The 25896-nt window shown below is 42.3% G+C and overlaps 1 protein-coding gene across 2 annotated transcripts in view; it reads left to right on the forward strand.

Annotated features, from left to right (window-relative positions):
• The window catches only part of LOC136374328 (phospholipid-transporting ATPase ID-like), an 81921-nt gene that overhangs the window by 26115 nt on the left and 29910 nt on the right, over positions 1 to 25896 (forward strand). For both annotated transcript variants that reach the window (XM_066339637.1, XM_066339636.1), the window contains exons 3-11: positions 4739 to 4797; positions 14259 to 14372; positions 16490 to 16588; positions 17438 to 17499; positions 19059 to 19131; positions 19301 to 19371; positions 20491 to 20573; positions 24423 to 24581; positions 25235 to 25323. In XM_066339637.1, coding sequence (XP_066195734.1) covers positions 4739 to 4797; positions 14259 to 14372; positions 16490 to 16588; positions 17438 to 17499; positions 19059 to 19131; positions 19301 to 19371; positions 20491 to 20573; positions 24423 to 24581; positions 25235 to 25323 — 809 coding nt within the window. The remainder of the gene's footprint in view (positions 1 to 4738; positions 4798 to 14258; positions 14373 to 16489; positions 16589 to 17437; positions 17500 to 19058; positions 19132 to 19300; positions 19372 to 20490; positions 20574 to 24422; positions 24582 to 25234; positions 25324 to 25896) is intronic.

Genomic DNA, 25896 nt, shown 5'->3' on the forward strand with positions numbered 1-25896 from the left:
TTAACCAAAGGTATTGGCCTTTACTCAGCAGGAAAAATTAAATTCTTGCCACTAGAAATTAGCCTTATATCTTGGCCTTTAGGGACACTGCCTCTGAGAGAGATGGATGGCTATGGCAATCAAAGGCTCCATTCAGTTTTGAACCAGGTTCACAGTTATCTGGGGCCTAAAGAAAGAGTTATCACAGAAAACCTGCCTTTAGGTGCCATATGGGAGTGCAGTGCCTTGATTCTCACTTCTGTTCTGTTTCATGTCCCACTGCCTCATGTTTCTGTGCCATCCCAGAGCTGTTTGCTACCATTAATGTTTCTCACATACAAGTGCTTCTCTCACTGTTCTGACAGGCTCCTTTCCTCACTGGGGCACATATACTTGTCAGTTTTTTTCTAAGAGCATTTGGGACTCTTGAGTTCAAATCCATGTGTCAAGTGCCTCTTCCCTGGCTGCAAAGACTCTGGGGGCAACCTGAGAAAGTGGACGGCTCCCTGCTCCCACAGTGTATCCTGGGAAGAACAAAGGAGCTCAGGGCATGTTCAACTGTTGCCTGCAGCACCTGCATTTCTGTTTCTGCATACAAAACAGAAAGCCACTGAGGACTTCAGAAACTGCCGTGTGACACCGAGGCTCTTTAAAGTTTGTCATCTATTCCTATTTACATTAACACCATTTATCTTTTCTGTGGGATTTCTTTCAGGACTAGGCTTGGGACCCCTGTGGAGGGGATAAGGGTAGCACTTACTATATGGCAGGAAACAGACAAGTATTGGGAAGTTTTGTTTTTAACAAATAGCTTTATCTTTCATCGGCTTTGAGAATACCAGTTGCTCTCAGGAAAATTCCTGAAGGAGCACACAACACAATAGTTGAAGCCCAGCAAGTCTGGACCTCTTAAACTCTGCTTCTGTTTTCCTCTGGGACACCAGATAAGTGACTCTGATCTCTTGGTACATTGTTATCCCTATTGTGAAGATGTAAAAAATTTATCTGAGGAAATCAGTGAGGGACTTAGCACTTTAAAGGTATTGAATGAAGCCACTGTGGTTGATCTGAATAATCCATTTGGGGCAGATGGCAGCTGATTTCAAAATGACTGATACTGTTAGATGTGCCTGAAGAAGGAGAAAAGCACATCTGCCTGCTAACATAGCTTTACAGTAGAGGACTTGATGAAAATAGACACCAAAAAATGGTGATCTGAAAAAGGGCTTAAAAATTAGGGATGCTGTGTATTTACAGTGTCATTGAAGGAAAAGGAGGAAGGCTAGCACTTCAATGTACTGAACAGCTTAGACGCTTGCTAATGCAAGAGTGAACAAACAGGAAGAACTAGATATCTTAACACATCATTTTATAGGTGTAACAGACACATGCTGTGATAATTCATGAGGCTGGAATATTAATATAAAAGAATAAAAGTAACTCTGTATGGTTAACAGAAGTTTTCATTTTAAGACTGCTTGGTCTGAAATGCAGCTTGAAGAAAGAGATGAGCAAATTGCAGATCTCTTAGTAATGCTACAAGGTAATGAGCAAAGGCATAGCAAACCAAGAAGGGCAGTCCTTTGTTGAAAAAAAGAAAAGAAAATATGTTTTTCTGAGAGGCAGGACATGGTGGCAAATGAAGAATTCTATCTATGCAGAGGCAGAGTTGGAAAAAAGTGGAGAGGAACACGACCTACTCAGCTGGCACAGAGTTTTTGTGCAGAGGTGGGTAATTTTTTGGAGAGGAGAGGAGGCTGTTTCAGAAATGATTCCCTCCAAAACAGAGGGAATGGGAGGAATTGGTTGGTCCTCTGAAAGCTGGAGGGAGTGTAAACACGAATAGTTATGAAATGATGCAATGATACTTAGGAAAAAAGTGACAGTATCAAATTGTTTAACATTGCTTTCAAGAAGGAAATCTTCAATAAATATGAAGAACTAATAGCTGAGACCTCATGGGAAGGAATCCTGGGGTGGAGAGAGAATTAGACAGAGCTGTTGTTTCCCTAAATAATTGATATTAAGGGCACATATATTATTAATTGATATTAAGGGCACACGTATAAGTTATCACCTTTCGGAGAAAGGCTCAGAAGGATAAGTGAAATGAAGAAATCAAAAGCTCCTCATTTGCTTCAGACAAAGAAAGGATGTATCTAGAAGGTGAAAAACAGTTTGTTTTATCCAGCACAGTGTGAAAAAGGCTCAAAGTGAGAAAAGGCTACCAAGGACATAAAGTTGTTCTTTAAGAGCTGGGGTCTCTAGGGAGGCCCAGTGGAAAAAGCCTAGCCAATAAAGCTAAGAAATCAGAGGGGTTTTGTTGTGGTTTGGGTGGTTTGTTTGGGGTTTTTTTTGGTATTGTTTTGTTTTCCCCCTCTAGACATCTAACATAATACTTGCCAAAAGCGGAGGAGAAAGGGGTAGGTTTGAGGCTGGAATAGAGAGAGAATGGGTTGACTTGGTAAGGTAAAGCATGCCCTGGAGCAGTTCTGCCTTTGAGAGTCTGGCTCACAGGCGGGCAAAGTTCAGAAGACTGGGAAGAGAGCAAGTACAGCATCCTATCTTGAAACAAGGAAAAAATAAAAGTTGAGCAATTATAGATGTATTGGCTTAATTTGAGTAAAGGTTAAAATAATACAGCACACAACTTCAAAGTAACTAGGAGTGTTATGTGTAGGGAAGAGATAATTAACAGTCAGCAGTCTTGAAAAACTGCATCAAACCAAAATTAATTCTGTTTTAGTGGTAGCTGGAGGGCTATTGAAAAAGCCTCAGATAGCTGCCATGTATCTTGACTGTCACTTGTGGCATTTTTACAAGTAAAGTGGAGATACATGCTTGAGATAAAATCACAGTGAGTGCCAGATTTTTCAGAAAAAAAAAAAGGACATTAACAATAGATATTGATGACTGATTAGGAAACGTGAAAGATTCATGAGGGGTATATCCCATCCTGAGTCTGGTATTCAATATTTACTTCTACATCTTGACAGAATAAAGAACACACTTAGTACATCTGTGAATGGCACCATGCTGGCAGGAGCTACAGGCACACTGAAAGATAGGATTAGAATTGACTAGCTGGAGAAATAGTCCCAAAGAATTTGGATGCAGTTCAGCAAGGACAAATGAAAGATTTGGATTGTCTGATGAGGCATCTGGCTCTGCCAGAAAGGATCTGCCAAAATGGATCATATTCTGGGAAGCCATCCTCTGTGTGCTGGTGGTGCATAAGGATATTACTTCAAAATACTCTTGGGTGAATTCTTATGCACCATATGCATTGTCTGCAAGGAAAGTTGCATTTCCCTGGTCAGTTTTGGTAAGGTCTCAGCTGCAAACCATAGCCCATTTTCGACATTGATCCAGAATGGGCTGAACTAGCTGGGAAGCCTACTGGAGAGCACCAAGAGTGATGCTCCTACTGATGGATTAATGCATAAGAAGAAATGAGAGCTGCTTACCCTTGGGAAGGCTGGCGTAAGGCATTACAGCCTTCAGTACACAGTGAACTTGGAATCACAGAATAATAGAATCCCTGCACAGAACAGCTCCAAGAACCACACCTCATGCCTGACAACATTGTTCAAATGCTTCTTGAACTCTGTCAGGCCTGCTGCTGTGACCACTTCCCTAGGGAGCTGTTGTAGTGCCCAGCAACCCTCTGGGTGAAGAACCTTTCCCTGATATTCAATCTCAACTTCCCCTGACACAACTTCAGGCCATTCCCTTGGGTCCTGTCACTTGGCACCCAGACGCAAGATTCAGTGCCTGCCCCTCCTCTTCCCCTCCTGAGGAAGTTGTAGACAGCAAGGATCTCCCTTCAGTCTGCTTGTCTCCAGACTTAACAGACCAGGTGACCTCAGTTGTTCCTCATATAGCTTCCCCTTCAGTCCCTTCACCATCCACATGACCCTGCTTTGGTCTCTTTAGCTCTTAGACCTTTTGTATACTGTGGTGCCCAAAACTGCAGATCACAAGAGGTGAGGCTGTACCAGTGCAGAGCAGAGTGGGACAATCCCCTCCCTCAGCTGTCTGTACTCTTGCATCCTTGGCAAGTAGCACAAGGAACTTAGGGGAAGCAGAAGACCACCTCTGATCCTCCTGGGAGAAGAAAAAACTTCTTGAAATTGAAGTAATGAGTAAAAACTGCCCTAGAGGAAGGAAACTTCAGTCCTGGAATAGGCAATTGAAGAACAGGTGTAACTGGAGCTTTCTGTGTAATTTTTGGGGAAGAGGCAAAACCCTGCCTTGAGGTAAAGGATAGATTTGATGACCTTTTGATATCCTTCCAGTAGTTCTGATTTCATGATAGCTGTGTGATGGTGTCTCATCAGTGGAAACTCAGAAATGCACCTCTACTGGAAGAAGGGCACCAACTGTAGGCTGATGGCAACAAGTCCAGAGACTTCAGGGGGAAGAGAAGAGCAGGGCAGGAAGAGTGAGCACCACTAGTTAAGTGGGAGCTCCTACCCAGAAGGTGAACAACCTGACCAGGCACTGGCATTACACTGAGTGGTGGGTAGAGGAGACTTGTTACGTAGTGTTAAGACTGCCGTGGTACTAGTCCACAGTGCAGCTCTATCAGGGTCACCAGCCACCCCAGGTCCCTGACATGGGACTATTGGCACAGGGCTCTAATTGACTGTGTCACTCCCTTCTAGCAGCTATGCTTGCACTTTCTGATGCTTCATTCATATCTGTTTTGACTCTGCTTACCCTCAAGCATGATGGATGTGTTTCCTTTTCTTTACAGAGGAAGAGAGACAACTTCAAGCAAACAACCGGGATTTTAATCTTCAGTTTGAATATGCTGTAAGTAACCACAGTATGTTGTTTCATGCAGATGTAGTCACAGATGTAGCTGCATCTGCTTCATGTCTCAAGTGTTGTTTCAAAGGAGTGAACAGAACTTCATGCCAGCTATGGTTCTGCAAACCAGGCAAACACAACCCAGATGAACCATCAGATGTGGATTGCTCAGCCTGAAAAATGGGCAGTCAAAGGAGATCCAATTCTGGAAAAGCATGACACAGTGACTTTGCACACTTCCAGAAAATTATTTGTGAGTCACAGCTTTTGCAGGATCAGGCTCCAAGGCCTTTCAATAACAGAACCTGGAGGGAGTTTTCTGTGGAAATTTGTGTCCATTTAAAGTAAAACATGAAAGGAAATGTGTCAGTTCCTCAGCTTTTGTAGTGAAATCATCTCTGTCAGGATGGTTTTGAATCTGGCCCTTGTGGCTTTCTGCCAGCTTTTCTGGCAGTTTCTTAACAGCTTGCTTAGGTTCACTTTGTGCTGTGATGAAATCTGTGATTCCAAAGTGCGCTGGTCACAGGCTGGCTGTGTCCTAGGTCTGCCAGGCTAATTAGCCAGGGAGTCCCTTGGACAACTTGATTTCCAAGCTTGTGGACCATTTTCTGATGCTGTGTGCAGGGGAGGGCTATAGCTCAGCCACCTAGATCTGTTCTGCCTGCCTGCAGCGACATCCCCTCTGTGAGGCTGTCCTGAAAAGCCGCATTCTTTGGAAGTGTTTGCAGCTGCTAATTAATACCAAAGTGAATTTTGTGAATTTTTGTCCTTTGACTATCTGAATTCCTGTGGTGCAATTAATCATTCTGTTACTCGGGAGCTCCTTTGAATCACGTTCTGGTTTAGAAACATCACAAATATTTTCTTGTCAAGAACTGAAAAAACTAAGCATTTTAGAACACACTTAATTTCTTGTCACTGAGACAGTCTGACTAATGGCAACAAGGGTGATTTTCAGTGGTCACTTTTCATCCACGGATTACACAACATGGGCTAGAGAGTCCCAGGGTCCAGAGGGTCCCAGGGTCCTGCTGCATGTGTCCTGAATATGAAATGCATGGAAGTTAATATATGTGAAGTACTATGCAGCATGGAATGTCTTATCAAAACTGGTGGTTTGAGACTGGAGAAGTGAACTTCATTTGCACATAACTTGTCAGTAGTGTGCTAGAGTGGGTATTGCCACTACATATAGTTTTGTCATCTTTCACTGAATGATTGCTATGTGTAGTAGTGGGACAAGAAAGTAAGAGGGAGATGGGCAGTTATGTCAGGGTAGAGGGAACAAACAACTCTTCTGGTTCCTGTCTAATCTGTGAAAAGCTATTCAGAAAACTGACTTTGCATGACACTGCTTCCCAGCTGATTGCTTGATTGTGCCCATGGATTTGCAAATAGCCACAATTAAGTAGACGACTTTGAGAACATTTCAGAATTTCCTTAAGTCTGTGATTAGGTGATAAAGTGAAGGCAGCCAAAAGGCCAGCTCAGTATAATATGCTAAAACTTGGCAGAGTTTTGGTAATCATGCCCCTCATTTTAGTCAGCTATGGCTCATGATTTCTGGTGTCATGTGTAGAGACTGAATCTTAGGAAACCTAGAAAACTGCCCAAAAAGAGCCAAGCCTTGAAGTGACGAGTGGATGGTGACGTACTAAAAGACTTTAGGTGGTGATGCAAGAACTGCCCTAATTGTACAGGGCGGCACATCATATCCTGGGCTGCTTATTCCCAGTAAGTCCTCGCAAAAGTTCAATTTATTAACTCCACATTACTATGGTATATGAAAAGCATGAATTACTTCAGATCCCATGTTGTAGATTGCTGATGAATGTGGAAATAACAAAAAGGGAGATCGTCTCCTGGCATCCTCCCATAACATATCCACGATGCTCCTGAAAGTTAGCTCTTCCAGGCAAGGGTTAAATTTGGGTACTTTACTCACATTCAGATTTGTCTCATCATGGTGGGGTTGCACTGCTAAGCACTAGGATGTGGTTCAGGGGGAAAGGACCACAAAGATCCAAAGGAAACCTACCACTACAACGAAGGTTTAAAAGTATTTCAAAGTGAAACTCACAGAACTAAGCTTCAGATTTCTTGGTAACTTAAGGCCACATTAGCCATAAAACCTATAGAACAGGTTCTTGTAACAAAGCTAGGTGAGGCAGTAAATGTTTCTTTAGGGTGAGGCAGTTGCTGAGAAAGGCCAATAAAGAAAAAGAAAGGGAAATGCAAACCTAGGTGTTGTGTATTGACTTACTGCTGTGGCAGGGCTTTATGTCCCACCTGGTGTGAAGATTTGAGCCTTTCACTAAACGGATAGTTTCTATTATGTAGGCATAGGTTAAAGGTACAAAGGTGTTTTGTCCTTCTTTATCACAGAGAGAATAGGGAAGTGGGAAAGTACAATCAGAGGTGGGTGTGTTGTTCCTGAATATCCTTATTCCGCGTAGGACTTTGTCCCGTGCCGGTGCAAAGTCTCCAGGGTATCTATGAAGGGAGAAGAGACGAACTGATAAAGACTTGAAAACTCTATTGTGTGTGGAGTCTGACATCAGCTCTGGCAGCTGCTGAAAGGTGGCCCTCCTGGTATTAAGCAAGACTATAGAATGGCTCAAACCAGCTTTGCAGGAACCTGGTGCTGCACCATGGAAAGTCATGTCTGTCAGTGCATGCAAGGGCATGTCCGCCTCCATCACACTACAACTTGCAGGAGAATTCAGAGGGCAAATTCCCTCCCAGAGCTGTCAGAAAATACAGGAGATGCTAAACTGCAGTGTGTCCTTGCCGTCACACTTCTCCAGCCATGAGGCCTCAGTAGTTGAGCAGAAGGGTTAAAAAAATTAAACAAACTTAAAAACAAAGTGCTGTGCAGTTATCTGGAAGGACTGAGTTAAAGGCATGTACACTACCCACCAGCTCACAAAATTCGTTAGGAATGACTCAGAAACCAAGTGTGAATGAGTGGCATGAAAAGGCCCTTAAAGCAGCACAGGAAAGGCCTCAATATAGGTCAGTAAAAATAAGAAGTCAAGTCCTAATCCTGTGTTTATTCACAATGCAGACAGAAGGATCCTTCCTCAATTCAGAAAAAGGTTTGTCTGTGTAAAGACTGAAAGAAAGTGGAAAGTAAAGTGGCAGATGTAGTATAGGAAGATTTAGGGTCTTCAGTCAACTTAATGTGCCTGCACTCTCCCCAGCACAGCTTACATAGGGGACAGCCTCTGTGTGTCCACCACAATGGGCTCTCCATCAACACTCTGGAGAGGAGAATCTCTTCTGAAGGCTTTTAATGTTTGCTCTGATCCTAGTTTCTTTTTAAAGTCTTTGCTTTCACACTGGAATTTAGCACAGCTGCACTGGGACGTCATGAAGGGCTGTGAAAACAACTTTGAAATTGGCTTTCAGACAATAGGAAAGGAAATGCAAGGCCTATGAGTCAATGACAAATTTCATCTTGGATCAGGACGCAGGGTCAAACCAGAATTCATCAGGACCAGCAGCAAGGGGGCTGCTTGGACTCAGGTCACCTAATGAAGTCTCTAGTAAAATAGGAGGGATGTATATAACTTCCTAAAGCCAATACACATTGCCTGGGGCTGGATCAGCAGTTGGGTTCTTATCTCTCTGAAATTTAATCGGAGAGCAGGGAGCTCTGGTAGTGGCTCAGACTCTGCCCCACCTCCTCTGCTTGCGGGCTTTGATCTCTGAAGGCTGCCTGGTGATCCTAAAGGACCTTATCAGTGTGGTCTGGGTTGTGGCACCAGCTGCCCTCTCCTCCTGTCTCAACCTGCAAATATTTCCCAGTGTCCCTCATGCTCAAGGCTGAAGGGAGTGTGGTCTGATGAAGTGAAAAGTGTTCTCAGTAGTTTCTGAAGGAATAGCTACAGCAGCAACCTGCACTACTCCTTCTGCATTTAGTAAGGTCTAAGTTGCATTCATCCAAAAAGCAGTGGAGGCACTGTCAGGGAGCAGCCAGAGTGGGACTGTACTACAAGAAGGGGCAATTTGGAAGTTGAGGTGATCTCAGCTCAAGCAGAGCTCTCACTAACCACGCTGCTGTCCTGCAGCATCTGGCTGGCTGGGACAATGATGAGGTGCATCCTGACCTTGCAAACAAGATGAGGTGATAAACCAGATCCAGGGCCCTCTTAGGGAGCCCAGGCAGAAGTGGCCAGAGACAGGATTGAAGACAAATCTACTCCAGAGGTCCAAGGTCCATCAAGGAAGTAGAACTGGATAGATATATCTGGGAAACTAGGACAGATGACAGTCTGGAGGTGGGGACTTGTACAACATAGGTGAGAACAGAAGGCTCATTGCTGAGCTTAAATGAACTCCTCAGCTCTGGACAGGGGTTGTGGATGGATACATCAGGTGAGGTCAACGCCCTCAAGGCATATTAGGCTCCTGAGAAGCACATAAAGATTGGGCTGTGCCAGATGCAGTCTTCTGTGAAGTTGACAGACTCCTTCGGATCAAGTCCTCCACTCTTCTTCAGATTAAGTCTCATGGAGATAATATTCCTACCACACTGGTTGGGAGTGTTGTTGTGTGAGACCATAATGAAAACAAAACAGGAGTTTGTCTCCTTTGCACCACTCAAGAGTGTTCCACCCTGCCCTTGTTTCTTCCTTCCTGCCAGGCAGCAGCTTCAGGTACTGAGCCAAGCCAGAGGAGAGCACAGGGTTGTTGAAGGGGATGACTAAGAGACAAGATCTTTAAGTGTGCTTGGCTTGTCTGTGAGCAATGACATGAGGCAATGACCATGGCGGCCCTGTGTCCTCCTTTGCCACACCATGACAAGGACACTCACCACACTAGTGATTAACTGCTCAGTAATGGGGTGACTGAAGGAACAACACAGGAAAACACAACCAGTGATCACACTTTACTACTGATTTTCCTGGCATACCCGACTTGTGATGAGATCCTGGAACTCACATTAGTGCTGTCAAGAGAGGGTTGAGGGGTTGCGTATGTAAGACATCCCTGTCCTTTTTCTGTTTAAAGGAAAGAAAAATGGGGGTGGGGGAAGGGAAAAGGGAAGAAAACAGAACTGTGGATTGGAAATTGATATTTTTATTTCTGGTGTTTGGCTAGTCTGTTACTCCTGGGAGTTTACTTTTTTATAGGGACCAGATTAACACCATCACATCTTTTTTGCCTTTATCAGTCTTCCATTGAGCTGGGGCTGCTGCCTGCCATCAGGAATAAGTCATTGAACTTGGGAGTCTTAAAACTGATCTGGTCTGACTGTTCTCTACTCACTGTGAAAACAAAGCCTTGGTGGCACCATATATGCTGTTACATGAGTTTATTAAAAGTATTAGTGAGCACATGCACAGCCCTGTGGTCACATTTCTGCTTATTATTCTGTGTTTCCAATGGCACTACTGCAGTTAAACAGAGTGCCATGGAATTGCACTTCTGCCACCTCCTTGGTGAGGCTTTACCAAAACACCTGGGAAAGACATCTCTGCTGCTCAGCTGTTCCTTTGGTCTGCGCTACACAAGTACCAGGGAAATTGCCAAGTGTTGTGGCATAACACATCCCTATGGGGTCACCAAAGTCTTGCTAAAATTTACTTACGGCTAGGTTATTCAGCTGCTAGGAACTATTATGTCACTGAGCCAGGGATATAAATTCGGAGGGTCAATACCTTGCCGTACCCTTTAGCCCCTGTAATCTACCCACAAAAGCATCAGTGTCTCTTACTTCCAGTGACTTTTATGGCAAGGAGATGATTTGTTTGCTCAGCGATCTAAGGTAGGAGCCATCTGCTGGGTTTTGCTTGCTGTTGGACGTCACAGGCGGGCTTCTGAAAACACCCCCAAAGTAACAGCTCATCCGCCAGATCTGGACTTGTGTAACTGTGGAGAGATGAGCACTATTCTTAGGGACAGCATTTTGGTGGAGTCACACCTCCAGGAGGTGTGAATCTAGCCCCTGAAAAGAGCAGATGAGAATAATCCCTCACCCACAGACAACATTGCTCTGGTGTCAAGCTTTGCATCTGGAGAGCTTCAGGCTGACTGTGTGTAACCACACTCAGATCTGCTCATTTAGGACACAGGTGTGTGCAGGGACTGCCCTCCAACAGCCAGAAGTCTAGGGCAGATCACAGAGTAAATGTAAAGCTCCCCGTCCCCATCTTTGTACTTAGCCCACAGAAGTGCTCTTCTTAGCTGTTGTTTTTTATGAATTTATAGGAAAACCAGGAGTTTTAGTAAGGCCTCTCAATACATAATTGCTGTTACAAAGAGTATTCCTCTTCATGACTTCTCTGTGGGAGTCTCCTGCAATGAAGGCAGAATGTGGGGACAGTGAGGCAGATGATGTGTTAGAGCCATTGGTTGTGAAATAATGGCTGCATATGAGGTATTTAATGCACTGCAGTGGTGTAGGCTTCTGTAGCACCCCTCCCACCCCACAGTCAGGTTCTGGTCCAGCTCTAAAGAGTGTCAGGGTTTGATGATGTTAAGCATCACAGAATAGGATAAGATCAAGAGCAGAGACCATCTGAGTTTCTCTGTAGCTGGCCAAGAGCCTGAGCTGTGAAAGCACACAGCCCTGTAGTATTGCCTGAAAACATAATCGCTACCTGAGAGAATTTGGTTTGTTCGGCCTGGAGGAGATAAGGCTTCAGGGTCACCTAACTGTGGTCTTCCAGTACCTTCAGGAATGATGGAGAGGGACTTTTTTACAAGGGCAGGTAGTGGACAGGACAAAGGAATCGCTTAAAACTGAAGATGGGTTTAGATTAGATGCTGGGAAGAAATTATTTACTGTGAGGGTGCTGAGGCACTAGCACTGGTTACTCAGAGAAGCTGTGGGTGCCTCCAGGCTGGAGCAACCTGGCCTGGTGGGAGGTGTTCTTCCCCATGGTAAGAGAGTTGGAATGAGATGATCTTTAAGGTCCCTTCCAACCCAAACCATACTATGTTTCCATGATTATATGATACCTTGCATAGTGCTTCATCTATATCTGTGATGTGAAAATGCAGAGCTTTGATTTGGAAAGGCTGAAGTTTTCTCTAGTTTGTCCTTATAGTTTGCTACTGATATGCCTTTAGCCCCTGAAGTCCATGAACAAGTTATGTTAGAAATATCTATAGTAATTACAAGTTCTTTTTTTCCTGGTGATGAATTTTAATTACAGATTCTAGAATACTGAAAAGATCCATGATAATACTCCCTGTCCTTATCCTCAGGCCTAAGTGCCCTAGTGTCCCAAAAGACAGTTTGTTCCCAACAATATCATGATCCTGAACAACTATGGAGAAAACACTGGTTATCCAGATTCCTGCAGTTAGGCATTTGGAAACTGTTATGTCTGGGGTTTTTTGCCATGTCTAATGGCAATAGGAAATAAAATGAATGGCTGTGGTTCATTCAATGATTTTCCTGACGTAATTAATGGACAGAAATAGAAGGCAGGAATTGAAATAAACCACTCCCATTCTTTTCTTATTCCCCCCTGAGACCTTTTCAGGCAAAGATCTATAAACTTTATTTGACTGTTTACTGAGTAGTTTTTCCCATGTTATATGTGACCCTCTGAAATCTGTTGACGCACAAAGGTCAAGTACCCTGCATTTACTTTTCCTGCAGCAACAATCTTGTTTTTTCTTTAAGTAAGTGGTCATGATTCTTTTCCTCAGAATACTGGGCAGATTTATATATTTAGATTCAGCTTTTAATAAAAAAACCTGCTAGACTCTCTGCCTGATGCACACAGCCTTGTCAAGCAATTTAGTTCCCAGTATGATGGGATGCCGATGATGCTGTTATTCCGTTGCTTCTGTTCCAGCAATGTCCACAGAGTCTGTCCACAACACATACCCTACAGTTAAGGATTTTGAAATAAATCAAATTTAACTACATGTCATGGCATAGACAGAGTTAACCACACTTGTAGGTAGCTACATGATACCAGGAGACAGGCAGTATTGTGTATATGATAATCACTGATAAATTTCTTTTCTTGTTGGAATGCTATCAACAAGAGGATTTGGCTAGCTCTTCTATAAAGGCTGTTTTCATTTCTGCCATTTTAGAAATTTACTCATCTGGCTTGTCCAAGGGATAAAACATGATTTTAATGCTGAAGAACATATGCTGTACTGTGTGTCTGAACATAGAGAAATCCAGCAACTGCCTAAAATGGAAGAGCTTCCCCCACACATACCTTTCAATGGTGACCTGAAATAATTGGTTTGGTGCTGGAAACATGCTGATGCATGCCAGGGTAGATGTTGAGATCCTGGATTAATGCATGGATAAGAAGTGGGCTGTGATTCATACTTAGTAGCTCCTGTCCTCCCACCAGCTTAGCAATATCTAAAGGCTATTACAAATACCACAGTCACCATTTTCTCTGCTGTTGAACCAGTATATTTATTTGGAATTCAGGTGTGCTTCATATCTGCCTCCTTGCGCTGTCACACCTTATGTTCCCTGGAAGGGGATTAATGGGCATTGTCTGGAGAGCTTCTAGGGGGAAAAAAATTATGTTCTCACAACAGGTGGGATTTGTCCTTCCAGGACTAAACTGGCACCAGGGCCTGTTAAACATCATATAAAAGATGATCTAGCACACCTGAAAACTAAAGAGACAGCCTCAGTGCATGGGTCTGTATGATGGATAGAGCCTGTCTGGCTGGTGGCAAGTATTGGACCAGACTGCTCTGATCTTTTGGGGAAGAAAATACTCAGTTCTGCAATATCAAGCTTAGGTCTTTCTGTGGTTTGCAAAAGAGAGATGGGGGAGCAGCCACTTCTTGTGGCTGGAGGGGCGGTCCACAATTAGAAAAGGAAACTGGAAATAGGGAACAGAGCTGCAGCTCGCTTACTGAAATGGTGAGTTCTTGTATTAGTGACTGCACAATGCCACATCCAAGTGATTTTTGTGGAATAGAAACAAGCCACCCATTGAAGCTGCTGAGCTGAAGGTTTGCTGAATGAGCTGAAAATTATGACAATAATGTCATATTCTGCTCCTGGGAGGACATAGACCTCCTATAGGGCTGTCAATGGATATCTCAAAGCATCGGACAAGCTACAGATGGTTGACCTGGCATGTGTTTCCTAACTCTGCTTTGTAGATGCTAACAGCAAAATCGTTGTCTTCTGGTTACATTTCTCAATTTTCTTTGTGCACTGTGTAAGCAAGAAGACTATTAATAAAGGGAAGATGTGAGCAACCACATACAACTTTATCTACCTGCAGCAGCACTGGCATAAGCTGAGCATCATGTTTTCACCTATTCCAAGAGGAATTCTCTGTTTATCCAGACTTGGCATGATTGTGTGGGGGAAAAGGAAATGCTTTTTGAGCTGCTGTTAGAAACAATGCTATTGCTAAATATAAGCAAGTAAGACACAGTTGAAATGCGTTGTGCTGTAATTTTGTTTCCTGTTTTACCAATCCTACTTATTTTCATTTTTTTCCCTACAGAACAATTCAATTAAAACATCAAAATATAATTTCTTCACTTTCCTGCCTCTCAACCTGTTTGAACAGTTTCAGCGAATAGCCAATGCCTACTTCCTTTTCTTGCTGATTTTGCAGGTATGAAATTACTGTGCTGTTTCCAGCAGATTGTTCTCTGTTATCAAAGCCAGTCTATGTTTGACAGGTGTAATGAAGTGCAAGCTATATTACTGGTGTGAATTAGCATCTTAGTAAAATCTTACAGTACATAGAAAGTAGGGCAGAAAAAAGCTATTTTCTCTTTTACCTTTGGATATGAGGGTTTGAACTAAATGAAGAAAAAAAGTTAATTAGCCTTCAACAAATTGTGCATCTTTTTCATGCCCTGCCCTACTATCCCTTTGTGTCTACATCTGAGTGTTTTTGGCTGTCCTCAGATTTGCATGACATATTCATCCTGTGGTATAAAGCCAAGTTCTTTCTTACCCATGGATTACAAGGTGAATTCCACAGGCAATCACAAAGGAAACAGCAAGAAGGACACCACATTTGTAACCCGTAGTGTTTCCCTGGGAAGGAAGGAGTTAACAATCAAGAAGGCTCAAGGTTGTGGCTAGTTTGCATAAAGCTGGATAGTGCTGCTGCCTTCTCCAGGGTGAGGAAGGTGTCCAGTATGGAGTATGTCAGACACTGGCAGCACTATTGAACTCTGTGGATTGTAATGGCATTGGGTTGCACTTTGCTCTTCACTGTTGCTAATGATACCCTGAAAGCTGAACGCACCAGATAAATTGATATCAGGATTTCTGCCCCTTTGCACCTTGCTGTGTACTTTGCTGCTGTTGAGTCTACACATTATCAAAAGAAGGGTATAATTTTGATAATGTTTCAAGCTTTGTATTTGAAAGTTGACCCTTCACTGCACACATATTTACAAAATAACCTGTTTCAAATGCCTTTTTTTTTTTTTTTTTTTTTTTTTTTTTTTTTTTTTACAATTCCAGCTCAAAAAAGCATAGATGAAATGTGGGTAAGCCTTCAGCAAACCACATATGATCTTGTCTGCTTATTTGCAAGGAATGAATTTTTGAAATTTCAGTGCATGTATATTTTTCAAGAGAAGGTGCCTTTTTAGCTAAGATGAGAGCACACTTCCTGTGTTGTTGTACTGCACTCTAGCTGTTTGTCTGTCAAATTCATAGTGTTTCAAAGAACTTAAATTATTCTGCTGTGTGTTTTGCTGGGCCATATAGGATTGACTATATATAAAAGCACACAATTTTTTCTTTACATCAAGGTAGCCTAAGAGGGCAGGCATTAGTCCACATATTCCTCCATTTATTTATTTTTCCTCACTCCATCCCTGTGGGACCATCCCTGTGGGACTATTCCTGTGTCAAGGGTGGATGTGATGGGCAGGCTGTGGGGACTCTGTCTCCCCCTCCTTTGTCACAGACCAGTGGGACATGCATTTTCCAAGACAGGTGAGAAGGGAGCAGTTACAGCCTGTACAGCTGAGCAGGGCTAATGTGACTGTAGGATCCGGGCTATGACAATGCATAAGTGTCAGCTTCACAATGCACATGGAGTTGACACTTCCCAGATCCAAACTGAGGGACACACTAATGCTGGTTTCACGCTGCTTCTAGAAGAAGGGGAGAACTGTGTGGGGTGAGACATTTCCCTCTTCATGGCTGATGGCATAACAGAATCACCCTCAACTCTTCAGTCCTCTCACTGTTAAAGGTATAGAAAACAAAAATGTCTGTGCAACTCCTGGGAGAACAAGGTCAGCCCTGGCAACAGCTTGCATTGTCCATTTATGTGAAATTTACTTCAGCAAAATGTTAAAAGTTACTGAAACAAAGAACAGAAGCTTTTGATGGCTCTGCACAGCTGGTTTTGCTCAGATAGCTCTTGAGTCCCTCACAGTGGGCTTGCCTATGTCAGTACTTCCAAAGAAATACCCTGGGGACTTGGCAATCTTAACTCTGCAAACAAGAAAGAGCAACCCACTACACTTTCTGACAGCTCTATTTTTCTAACTTAAATTATAGCTTGTTTTGTAAGGAAAACATGGGTTCCCTGGCTCTCTTATCTCTTTTTGGGAGGGATGTCACATATCAGGGAGCTACATTTCTGGTTTTATTCTATATTCAGGTATCATAGAAAAATGTTGTCTGCAGCTTGATTAGGAAGCAGTGGTTTTCTGAACTGGTAAGAAATGTCTTAACTCAGATCTTTTCTTCCTACAGTTGATTCCTCAGATTTCCTCACTGGCCTGGTTTACAACAGTGGTGCCCCTGGTGCTGGTGCTGGCTGTATCAGGAGTCAAGGATGCCATTGATGATTTTGTAAGACCTGTATTTCTGACTTGCACTTTGGAGTTGCCTTGTGATTCTTCAGCACAGTAACTGAAATAAACTGCTTAAGCGCAGCTGGTGGTAGGCACTTGGAGTCTGAGATTAAGTCCCAAAATCTTTAGTTTGTTACTGAAACAGGAACAAGAATTTCCAAATTGGTGAGCAGCCCAGCAGATCCACTGACTTTCTCTGAAACTGCTTGGCATGTCTGCAAATGTCATCTCTCATAGATATGTCTGGATGCAGGCACAGAAATCTTTTCTTAGGCTTCCACTTTGGAGAACCCATCCTCTGTCATCTAGCACAATGTAGGTGGGAAAAAAAATTGGTAGGAAGCAAGTGCTCAACCCACTTGTGATTTTTCAAGCTTGCTCAGCTTTGGCCAAAGTCTGCAGAGCCCATTGGCTTCAAAGAGTGATATTAGAGCTGAGTTTAACATCTGATTTTCTCTCATTATTAAAATGATTTTGATTTTCAATGGAACAATGCCAGAACATCAGTGGTCACTTTCCATACGAGAACAGAGGAATGAATTTCTCTGGTGTTTACAGACTGAGGTGGGTGGAACAATGCCAGCGGAGCCAGGACTGTGCTAAAGAGACATATAAGGCTCTACCCTCCTTCTTCTCTCCCTGGGTTGCCTGTTGCCCTTTGCAGTCTGATTATGCTCTGTGTCACTGCCATAAACATGTGCTGGACACAACTGACTCAGTTGTTGCCCTAATCTGCCTGACCCATTCAGCCAGCTGGGTGGAAACCTAAAATGCTAATGAATTGCCTATGGCTCCTGTGTGTTTGGTTTCCTGGAAATGCCTTTTAACCTTCTGATCCAATTTTCAGAATCGACACAAAAGCGACAAACATGTCAACAATCGTCCAGTCCAGGTCCTGATCAATGGCATGTAAGTCCTTTTTACTGTAGTTCTCACAGGGAGAAGCATTTAATTACTAATGTTTTTGATTTTTGTGTGTGATTCTCAAGGATCACTAAACAATTTAAACTTAAATTGTGTTTCATACCACTAGTTCATCATGCAGTTTTGGACTGTGTGTCTGATTAATGAACCCTAGACACAGTACCAGATCTGTGCAGACAATGTGGCCGTGACCTTGTGCTGACAAAAACTAAACTCTTTCTCTGTTTCTGGGTGTTATGTTCAAATAAGAATTTCAGAGTCTTGTATTATTTTATTCTTTACCCCAGAAGTAACAAGCAAAGCTATCTTCTGTGTCCATTTACACTCAATAGCATTTATTTTGCATTAAGCAAAACTAGGCATTATCAACAAGATGTTTCAAATTAAGAAGCTGAAATAGCTCCCTCATACACTTTATTATACTTAGAGTGTGTGTAGCACTTTTGGCTTAGATGTACCCAAAACATTTCAGCTGCGTTCTTTGGACATTGTACTGCTAGCACTGTTCTTTCCTGCAGAAAAAAATAGCAGAGTTTTGGCTTCTGTGGCAGACAGATGTGCTGTTTACTTGCAGCTCCATGGATCCAGCTATGCATAGGACATAGCTGTAGACAGCTATGAAGTCTTTCTGTGACTTTTTTCCACACTATAGATACCAGTATGTTGTGTAAACTCCAACAGATGATCAAACAGTGAAATATGTAAGTGCAAACTGAAGAATAGGGACATACTTTTTTTGTGCTCTCTGCAAAGTAAACCAGTTTCTTAGTTTACTGTGTATTAGTTACTGTGTCTAGGAAACAAATTTTGAAACAGAAATTTTATAATATTTTGCCTTTTTCAAAACCTGGAAACCAGAGATCCTGTCCAGCTCTGACCAACACCGAATAAGCAAGATTGAACTCAGTTCAAGCTTGAGCTCCCAGTCCAGAAAGATCTGTTTTGAGACTGATCTCTCTCACCTCTAGAATTTGCATATACGGTTATCTTGACTTGGCTGTGTTGGTTGGTGCTTGGAGTTTGGCTGGGTTCCTGTGTGCACATCTGGCTTAGTGCTGTGAACACTACTGCAAACAGGCAAGTGCACAGCCAAAGCACCTGCACTGACCTTCCTGACAGCTGGTTACTCTTGCCCTCAGTGCCACTTGGAAAACCTTACACAATCTGCTTTTGTGAGAGACTTCGTCTGGGAAAGCTGCAGAGAGGGTTTCTTGAGGCAATGTGGCCCTTTAAGGAAGGAAGGGAGTAGCCAGTGCAGAGACAAGGACAAGGATACTGCACATGGACTGTGCTGCTGTTGTGGGGCTTGGTCTCAACTCAGCATGAGTCAGCCCAGCCAGCGCTTTTATTGTTTTTTACTGCCTTTTTTTTTTTTTTTTGTACTGTGGTGGTCCTGCAGCATAGTATGGTTCAGGACACATCATGGCAGGCCCTGCTTCCAAGTCCTGATGGCAAGTACAGTCTGGCTCAGAAGAAAGCTAAGTTCCCCACTTTCCCAAGTGGCATTTGCTGTATGTGCTAACTTACTAGAAATTTCCTTGCAGGTTAAAGGAGCAAAAATGGATGAATGTCCAAGTGGGAGATATAATAAAACTAGAAAACAACAACTTTGTGACAGTGAGTACCATTTCTCTCTATCCTGATCACAATTAATCTCTGCCACTCTTATCACTCACAAAAAAATCAGTCATAGTGATAATGTAGCAGTAACCACAAGCAGCACTGCTCTGCAGTGCCTGCTGACTGTATGAATTCATGCCAAGTCTGTCTGTCTTTCCGTGCTCAGGCTGATCTCCTGTTGCTGTCGAGCAGTGAGCCACACAGCCTGACATACATTGAGACAGCTGAGCTGGATGGGTAAGTGAGCCTGGCCCTGGTGTGCAATCACTGCCACCACTGCAAAGCCATGTTCCTGGTGACCCTGGGTGCTGCAGACACACCTGTAATAGCTTTGGTAGCCAGAGTTAGATAACATGCAGAATAAACTTCAGGTAAGTATCTTAAGAATAACATCCTTTGGTGGATACTTTTGCTTCTTGAGTGCAAATGTCATGTGAGGTGGAGACTTTGCTTTTCAGTGACGGTTCTTCTTAGAGTAAGTTAGACGCATGTTCCTACAATATCCCCAGCAAAAGCTGGTTTTTTTCTCTCCGTTAGTATTTTCTTTCAGACAGATTATCTGGGTGAGATAATGAATGACTTTGGTAATCTCCTTTGGACTGCTACAGAATAATATCAATGCAAGCACACAGCCAAGGCTTCCAAATGCTGCCCACTCCAGAACACAATTGGCCACAAAACCAGAGCACTGCAACTTGTATTAATTTGGAATAAACTGGAGCTGACTCATTTCTATGACCCAATTTGCATTACCTTTTCTGCATTGCCCAGAACTAGCAACAGCCTGAGGGACTAAGCAAGACCAGGTATTTCAAGAAATTTTGTATCTCCCAAGATCCTACAGACAGCCCTCTGCACCTTACCCAATTGATTTCTGCTGAAAATGGGTCTGTAGTTTTCATACACACAAGTGCCACTTCTAAGAGGCCCTGAACAAGCGCAGTATTCTTTTGACATTGCATTTCCAACTCCACACCTAGCTAGTCTCAGGACTGAAGTAATCTTCCAGATCAGAATACCATGGGAGAAAAGATTCAGAGCTCTCATATATGTTTAGATACCTTTGGTTTAAATGTGTCATGAGTGACAGGATAGAGAGTTCAGTGCTCTGTGGTGCAATTAAGAAGACAGACCCACTTCACCTTTGGTACCTTGCTGAGAATTTTTCTGAATGACTGTCATTGCAACTGAAAGAGACAATCTACACCCGCTGACCAGCTGAAACAGGTGTATAGTATCACAGTCCATCAGATGTGTAAAGAAGCTGTCATCATAGCAGAAGCGATTTTCAAGGAGACCTTTCAGTTCACATATGACTTTCAGTTCATGCTTTTTGTCTTATATTGTTTGTTACAGTGAAACAAACCTGAAGGTGAAGCAGGCATTGACAGTCACTGCGGAGCTTGGAGAAGATCTTCAGAAGCTGACAGAGTTCAATGGTGAGTATAAATGGAAAATTCACTTTCCAGATAATTTGCCTAAATTACAGAGAGTGGTTGGGACTCTTCCTTCCAAGCTGTCCGCTGCCCCCTGCTAGGTATCTTCTCTGGAAACAGTGCTAGCAAAACAGAAAAGGCACTCTGCAGTCTATACAACAGGTATCAACACCACATGTAAAGGAAAAGGTCTGTCTTTGCTTGCAGGTCTTGGTGCCATGCATGGCTATAACCTGACACTACATTGGTGGCATTTCTTCTGGATTGGACACTTCTCTTTTGTGTCTGTCTGCACATGTCGAGGTTACCCACCTTGAAAGCCAGCACAAGAGTTCGTATAACTGCACTATAGAAACTGTTTTCCCAAAACCTTGTGCTTAGTTCTGGCCTCAAAACATTTTCACACTGCACTTTCACACTAATGTAGCAATGCTGATGCACTGATTTACATTTATCTTTTGATCAGTGGCACTTCCCAGGTACTACACGGACCCGAGGACTAACTGTACATGCAGGACGGGTGACTACTTCCTAGCCTGAAACCTCATTCTGAAACTGTTCCTTTCCTCTCTCAATGCAACAATAAAGACTGAATTTTAAAATATCTAACAGCAAGCAGTATAGACCTGCTTAACGGGAAAGGTATCCTTTCTCAGCACTGTTTACTGTACCAAATACAAGATAGGGTAGGATAGGATAGGATAGGATAGGATAGGATAGGATAGGATAGGATAGGATAGGATAGGATAGGATAGGATAGGATAGGATAGGATAGGATAGGATAGGATAGGACAGGACAGGACAGAACCGAACCGAATCAAGCAGAACAGAATGTTTTCATTAGAAGGGGTCTACTATGATTGTCTCATCCAGCTGCCTGACCACTTCAGGGCTGACCAAAAATTAAAGTATGTTTTTAAGGACACTGTCCAAATGCCTCTTAAAACTTACAGGCTGAGGGCATCAATCACCTCTCTAGGAAGCCTGTTCCAATGAGCGGTTGTCGTCTCAGTAAAGGAATGTTTCCTAAGAGGTCCAGTCTGAACCTCTTCTGTCACAACTTCAACCATTCCCATGTGTCCTGTCACTGGATAGCAGAGAATACTTAGCAGCACATACACGGAAAGGAATTAGACCTGTCAAAACCAGATTACTCCATGCTCACACATCATCTGTCTGTGGAGACAAGATGAGGGAACAGACCAAATAGTGTTAGTCACATTTTGCAGTGCCCTGCTGGCTTACATATGAGGTCAAGATTACAGGAGGACTTATTATGGAAAGGGGTGAAATGAGTGCTGATGTCCTTGGAATGCCTCAAGGATTGCAGGCTCCCAGGAAATACTTTTAGATATAGAGGGAAAATAATTTTAGAAAAAAATTGTTTTTGAAATAAGTAGATGATTCCAGTACAAGTGGTAGGGATGTGGCAAAGAACATAGCTGAGACTGTCTCTGGTAGAGTTTCTTTTGTCTTCCTTGCTGAGGTTTTATGCAGTAACATGTGTGGGTTTTGCCAAGTGTCAGCCCAGTACATCAGGATTTCTTTGAATTGATGGCTGAGGTTCTGAGTGTTTTAAGTCTTGAGAAATATGTTTTACGTGTATCATTAGATGGGTAATATTCATAATTGGAGTGGCATGCCTTAATTATTTTCCTGAGCAGGCTGAAGTGTCTATCGATTTGTAAGTAAAAACCTTCATCTTAGATAATTTTTCAAGCATGCTTAGTGTGATGCTTATCTAAGGGCACCGTGTTCTTGGAAGTGCTTAATTAAACGTTTAAAAATATTTTGGAAAATTGAGAATTTTCTTTTCAGATATTTATTTATTCTCTAAATCTCTATTTTACTTATGTTGTAAATAAAAGTGGCCTCTTCACAATACTTGAAATGAATAAAATGTTTCCCAGGATGATTTATGTTTGACAGTGTACTGGGAAAAGTGCCTAGAACCAGACCAGCCTTGCATTTCCCTTAGCAAGCCTCTGTTGAAATATTTAAATATTTATGTAACTCTTTATCTAATTGCTTTTTAAGACAGGAAGAGAGGACAGGGTTGTGCAGCTAATATAGGCACTCAGTGGAATGCTTACTGTGAGTTATGATGTTTGTTTGATGGTTCAGATAAGGAAGATGCTTGCAAAACACTGAATTTCTTTGTTTGATTTGGGGAACTGGGAGACCAGAAAGGCCACAATACTTTTCAGATACCCTCTGCTTATCACAGTTGACTTGGCGGTATTTAACTCTTTAAGCTGAAATGTTTTCCAGGTATATTATTGCTGCTAGTGGGCGAGGGGAACAAGAGGCATGGTGCCTTCTGCTGCAGAGGTACTGGGCGTAGTGTAGCTGTCCTGGGGGAGGTCTTTAGAGCTTCTCACTGTTTTGTGGTTAGTCTCATCTGGATTAACGACTTCTGATCTCAAAGTCAGCATGTCAATAGCCCAGACCCAGCCACTTATGGGAAAGCAGATGTGGACACATGAGCTGCTCACAGGAGCACTGTCCCACTGCAGCCTTAGTGTTCCTGGTAAGCGACAATGCCCTAGGTTTGCTTTGCCAACCATTGTGCTGTTTGAGGTTCTAGTACAAAGCCTCTGTTTCCTTTGTGCTTTTCAAGGTGTTTGTGAGGGTGGCAGTGAGATGGGCCTGGTTGCTAGAGGCTTTCACAAATCATGGAGCACAGATCTGGTTCTTGTTGCACTAACCAGATGATAAAATAGAGGAGCAACACTGTTGTAAATATTTGAATTCCAATGCCACATGTGTCACTGAACTTCCTAATTGTTCAATCTTTCACATCTGATGGTTTGTCTGCCCTAGACTAGAATGGCTTTTTTGATAATTTGCATAATTTTTGATTTTAAAACATGTAGTGGTGAAGACAAGCGTGACACTTAAAGCTGTACTTTTCTTCTGGACATCTCTGGATTTTGTTTCCAGTCTCTTGAGCCTGGTGTGTAAAACCGAGAGCAGCTAGAACTGTACTCTCTGCAAATGCTAGTATTTTTGTAGGTATTTACAGCCTGTGATGAAAATAACTTTATTGTTCCTGCTGATTAAGTGAACAGACTGAACTCTTAGATTGCTTTTCAGTAAGGCATATTTGTATTTTCCAGTTCTAAATACATCCACAGGGCTCTGCTTTGAATCTTTAAATGTCAGGTGCAGCAGTTAATTTAAATAGTCTTTTTTATACTGAGGTATCTGAACACATTTTATTACAAGAAATAAATATAAAACATGGAAATAGACACTCCAGTCACTTACTGTGTCAGTTCCATGGCCAAAGAAGGTAGCGATATCTTTTTATGTGCTCCTGGGACTTGAGTTATAAAACAGATGAAATTAAAAATCAGTGAACAAAGACACCTCAGTTAATTACTCTTCTGCAGCCTTTAGGCTATGATTCTATTCGCTTGAGCTCTGCAATCTGAGGGAAAATGAAATAGGAAAATGGTAATGTCAGCACTTTTAGCTAAAGTTATCCAGTGACATCCTACCACTATGAACTTGCTGTGAATGGATCAAAAGTATGTTGCTGTTTCAACATTTCTTCTCACCCACATAGAAGTTGTGGAAACTTTGTTTTGTACTCTACCAGTAAAAAAATGTCATATTCAAAGAATTGGATAAATTCAAATTCACTGTGGTCCCTTGAATTATGAGATGGATATAGGGACCCACAAAATAAGTAAATGTAAGATATAGAATGGGAATGACAGGGTTAGGTGTCTACTAGACTAACTAGAGTGTGAAATATTGTTTCTCTGAGGAAAAGCTGGAAATGCAGTATTGATGACACCTTTCTGGACCAAGATTTCCATTTTTGCTTTTACCTTCTTTTTATAGGAGAAATCAGATGTGAGGCACCAAATAACAAACTGGATAAATTCACAGGAACTCTTAGTCTTCGAGGAGAGAAATATGCCCTGGACAATGAGAAGATGTTGCTGAGGGGCTGTACTATCAGGAACACGGAGTGGTGCTTTGGACTCGTTATTTATGCTGGTAGGTAAAAAGACTGATACATTGGTTGCAGAGCCCAGCAGCACTAGTGTAGGTATACATCACACCCACCATGCACAAAGGAATCAAATATTTATGTTTCTACCAGGTACAAGAAGAAAAAGGTTTCTTGCTTAAGAAATCCATGCAGCAAAGTACAGGAGGGGAGTTTTGATCGGTGACTAAGAAAAAATATAACAATTTTAATACACATTAGAATATCAGAGTCATCAATAATATTATTGATTAGATCTATGCTTTTCATGAGCATAGTCCTATTGTTACTATACTCCTCTAGACATGTGAGATAATACATAATATGTCACTGATAACATAGCAATATCAGATATGCTGTGAAAAGTGACTAAACCTGAAAGGAAGGGTTGAATGTTGAAAGAAAGGAGTTGAGTCAAGGTCCAGATATAATGGTTTTATGTGACTCTCTCCATATAATCTCAGACAAATGACTTAACCTGTTTCTGCCCAGCTTTCCCACCAGCACTCTAAAATGTGCATGCCTGATTTCATGAGAGCTGTGATGGTTATTTATGCTGAAAAGCACAGTAGGTCCTCAGAGGGACCTACCCTCAGAGGGAAATCAGCTTTAGAACAGCCCAGCTTTATTACTAAAATTAACAAGTGTGCTTCATCTCCAGGGCCAGACACAAAACTCATGCAGAACAGCGGAAAAACAACTTTTAAGCGAACAAGTATCGATCGGCTCATGAATGTCCTTGTGTTGGTGGTAAGTCTGATTAATGTGTCTTCCTTTCTTCAGATGTGTTCTTCATTTCCAGACGCTCCACCTCTCTATCCACACAAATGGAGGAATATCAGAAGTGACTAATGATAAAAAGAAAAAGTACATCATAATTTATTAGCAGCCTGGGTTCCGCAGTGCCTCTGCCAAGCCATCTTGCAAAGCAAGGCCTTATATTGACAGAATTAAGAACCTTCCTTCTGAGCTTGTCATTTACTTTGCTCTTCCTTGCTCTGCATTTTTGTGTGAGAAATATTTTGAAGCCTGCAAAACCCTTTTTTCTTCTAGCAATTTTGTCATTTTCTATTTAAATAAACATTAGCAGTTCTCTCTCTTCCTCCTGATTTCTTGGCGTCTTTGGTGATATCCACATAGGACTTGGTAATTGAGTTTGCTAATTTACATTATGCCAGCTCCTGACTTAACATGTTAGGGTAAATTATTAGACATGGTCTCATTAATGCTCAGAAACTGGTGTTTTTTAGCAGCTAAGAAGTTTGAGAGCACTAATCTTACCTAGCAGGTACTCTTCTGTTGAAAAACAGATCTGATTTGAGG

Source organism: Sylvia atricapilla, chromosome Z (genome assembly GCF_009819655.1).
Source record: "Sylvia atricapilla isolate bSylAtr1 chromosome Z, bSylAtr1.pri, whole genome shotgun sequence".
Lineage (NCBI taxonomy): Eukaryota > Metazoa > Chordata > Aves > Passeriformes > Sylviidae > Sylvia > Sylvia atricapilla.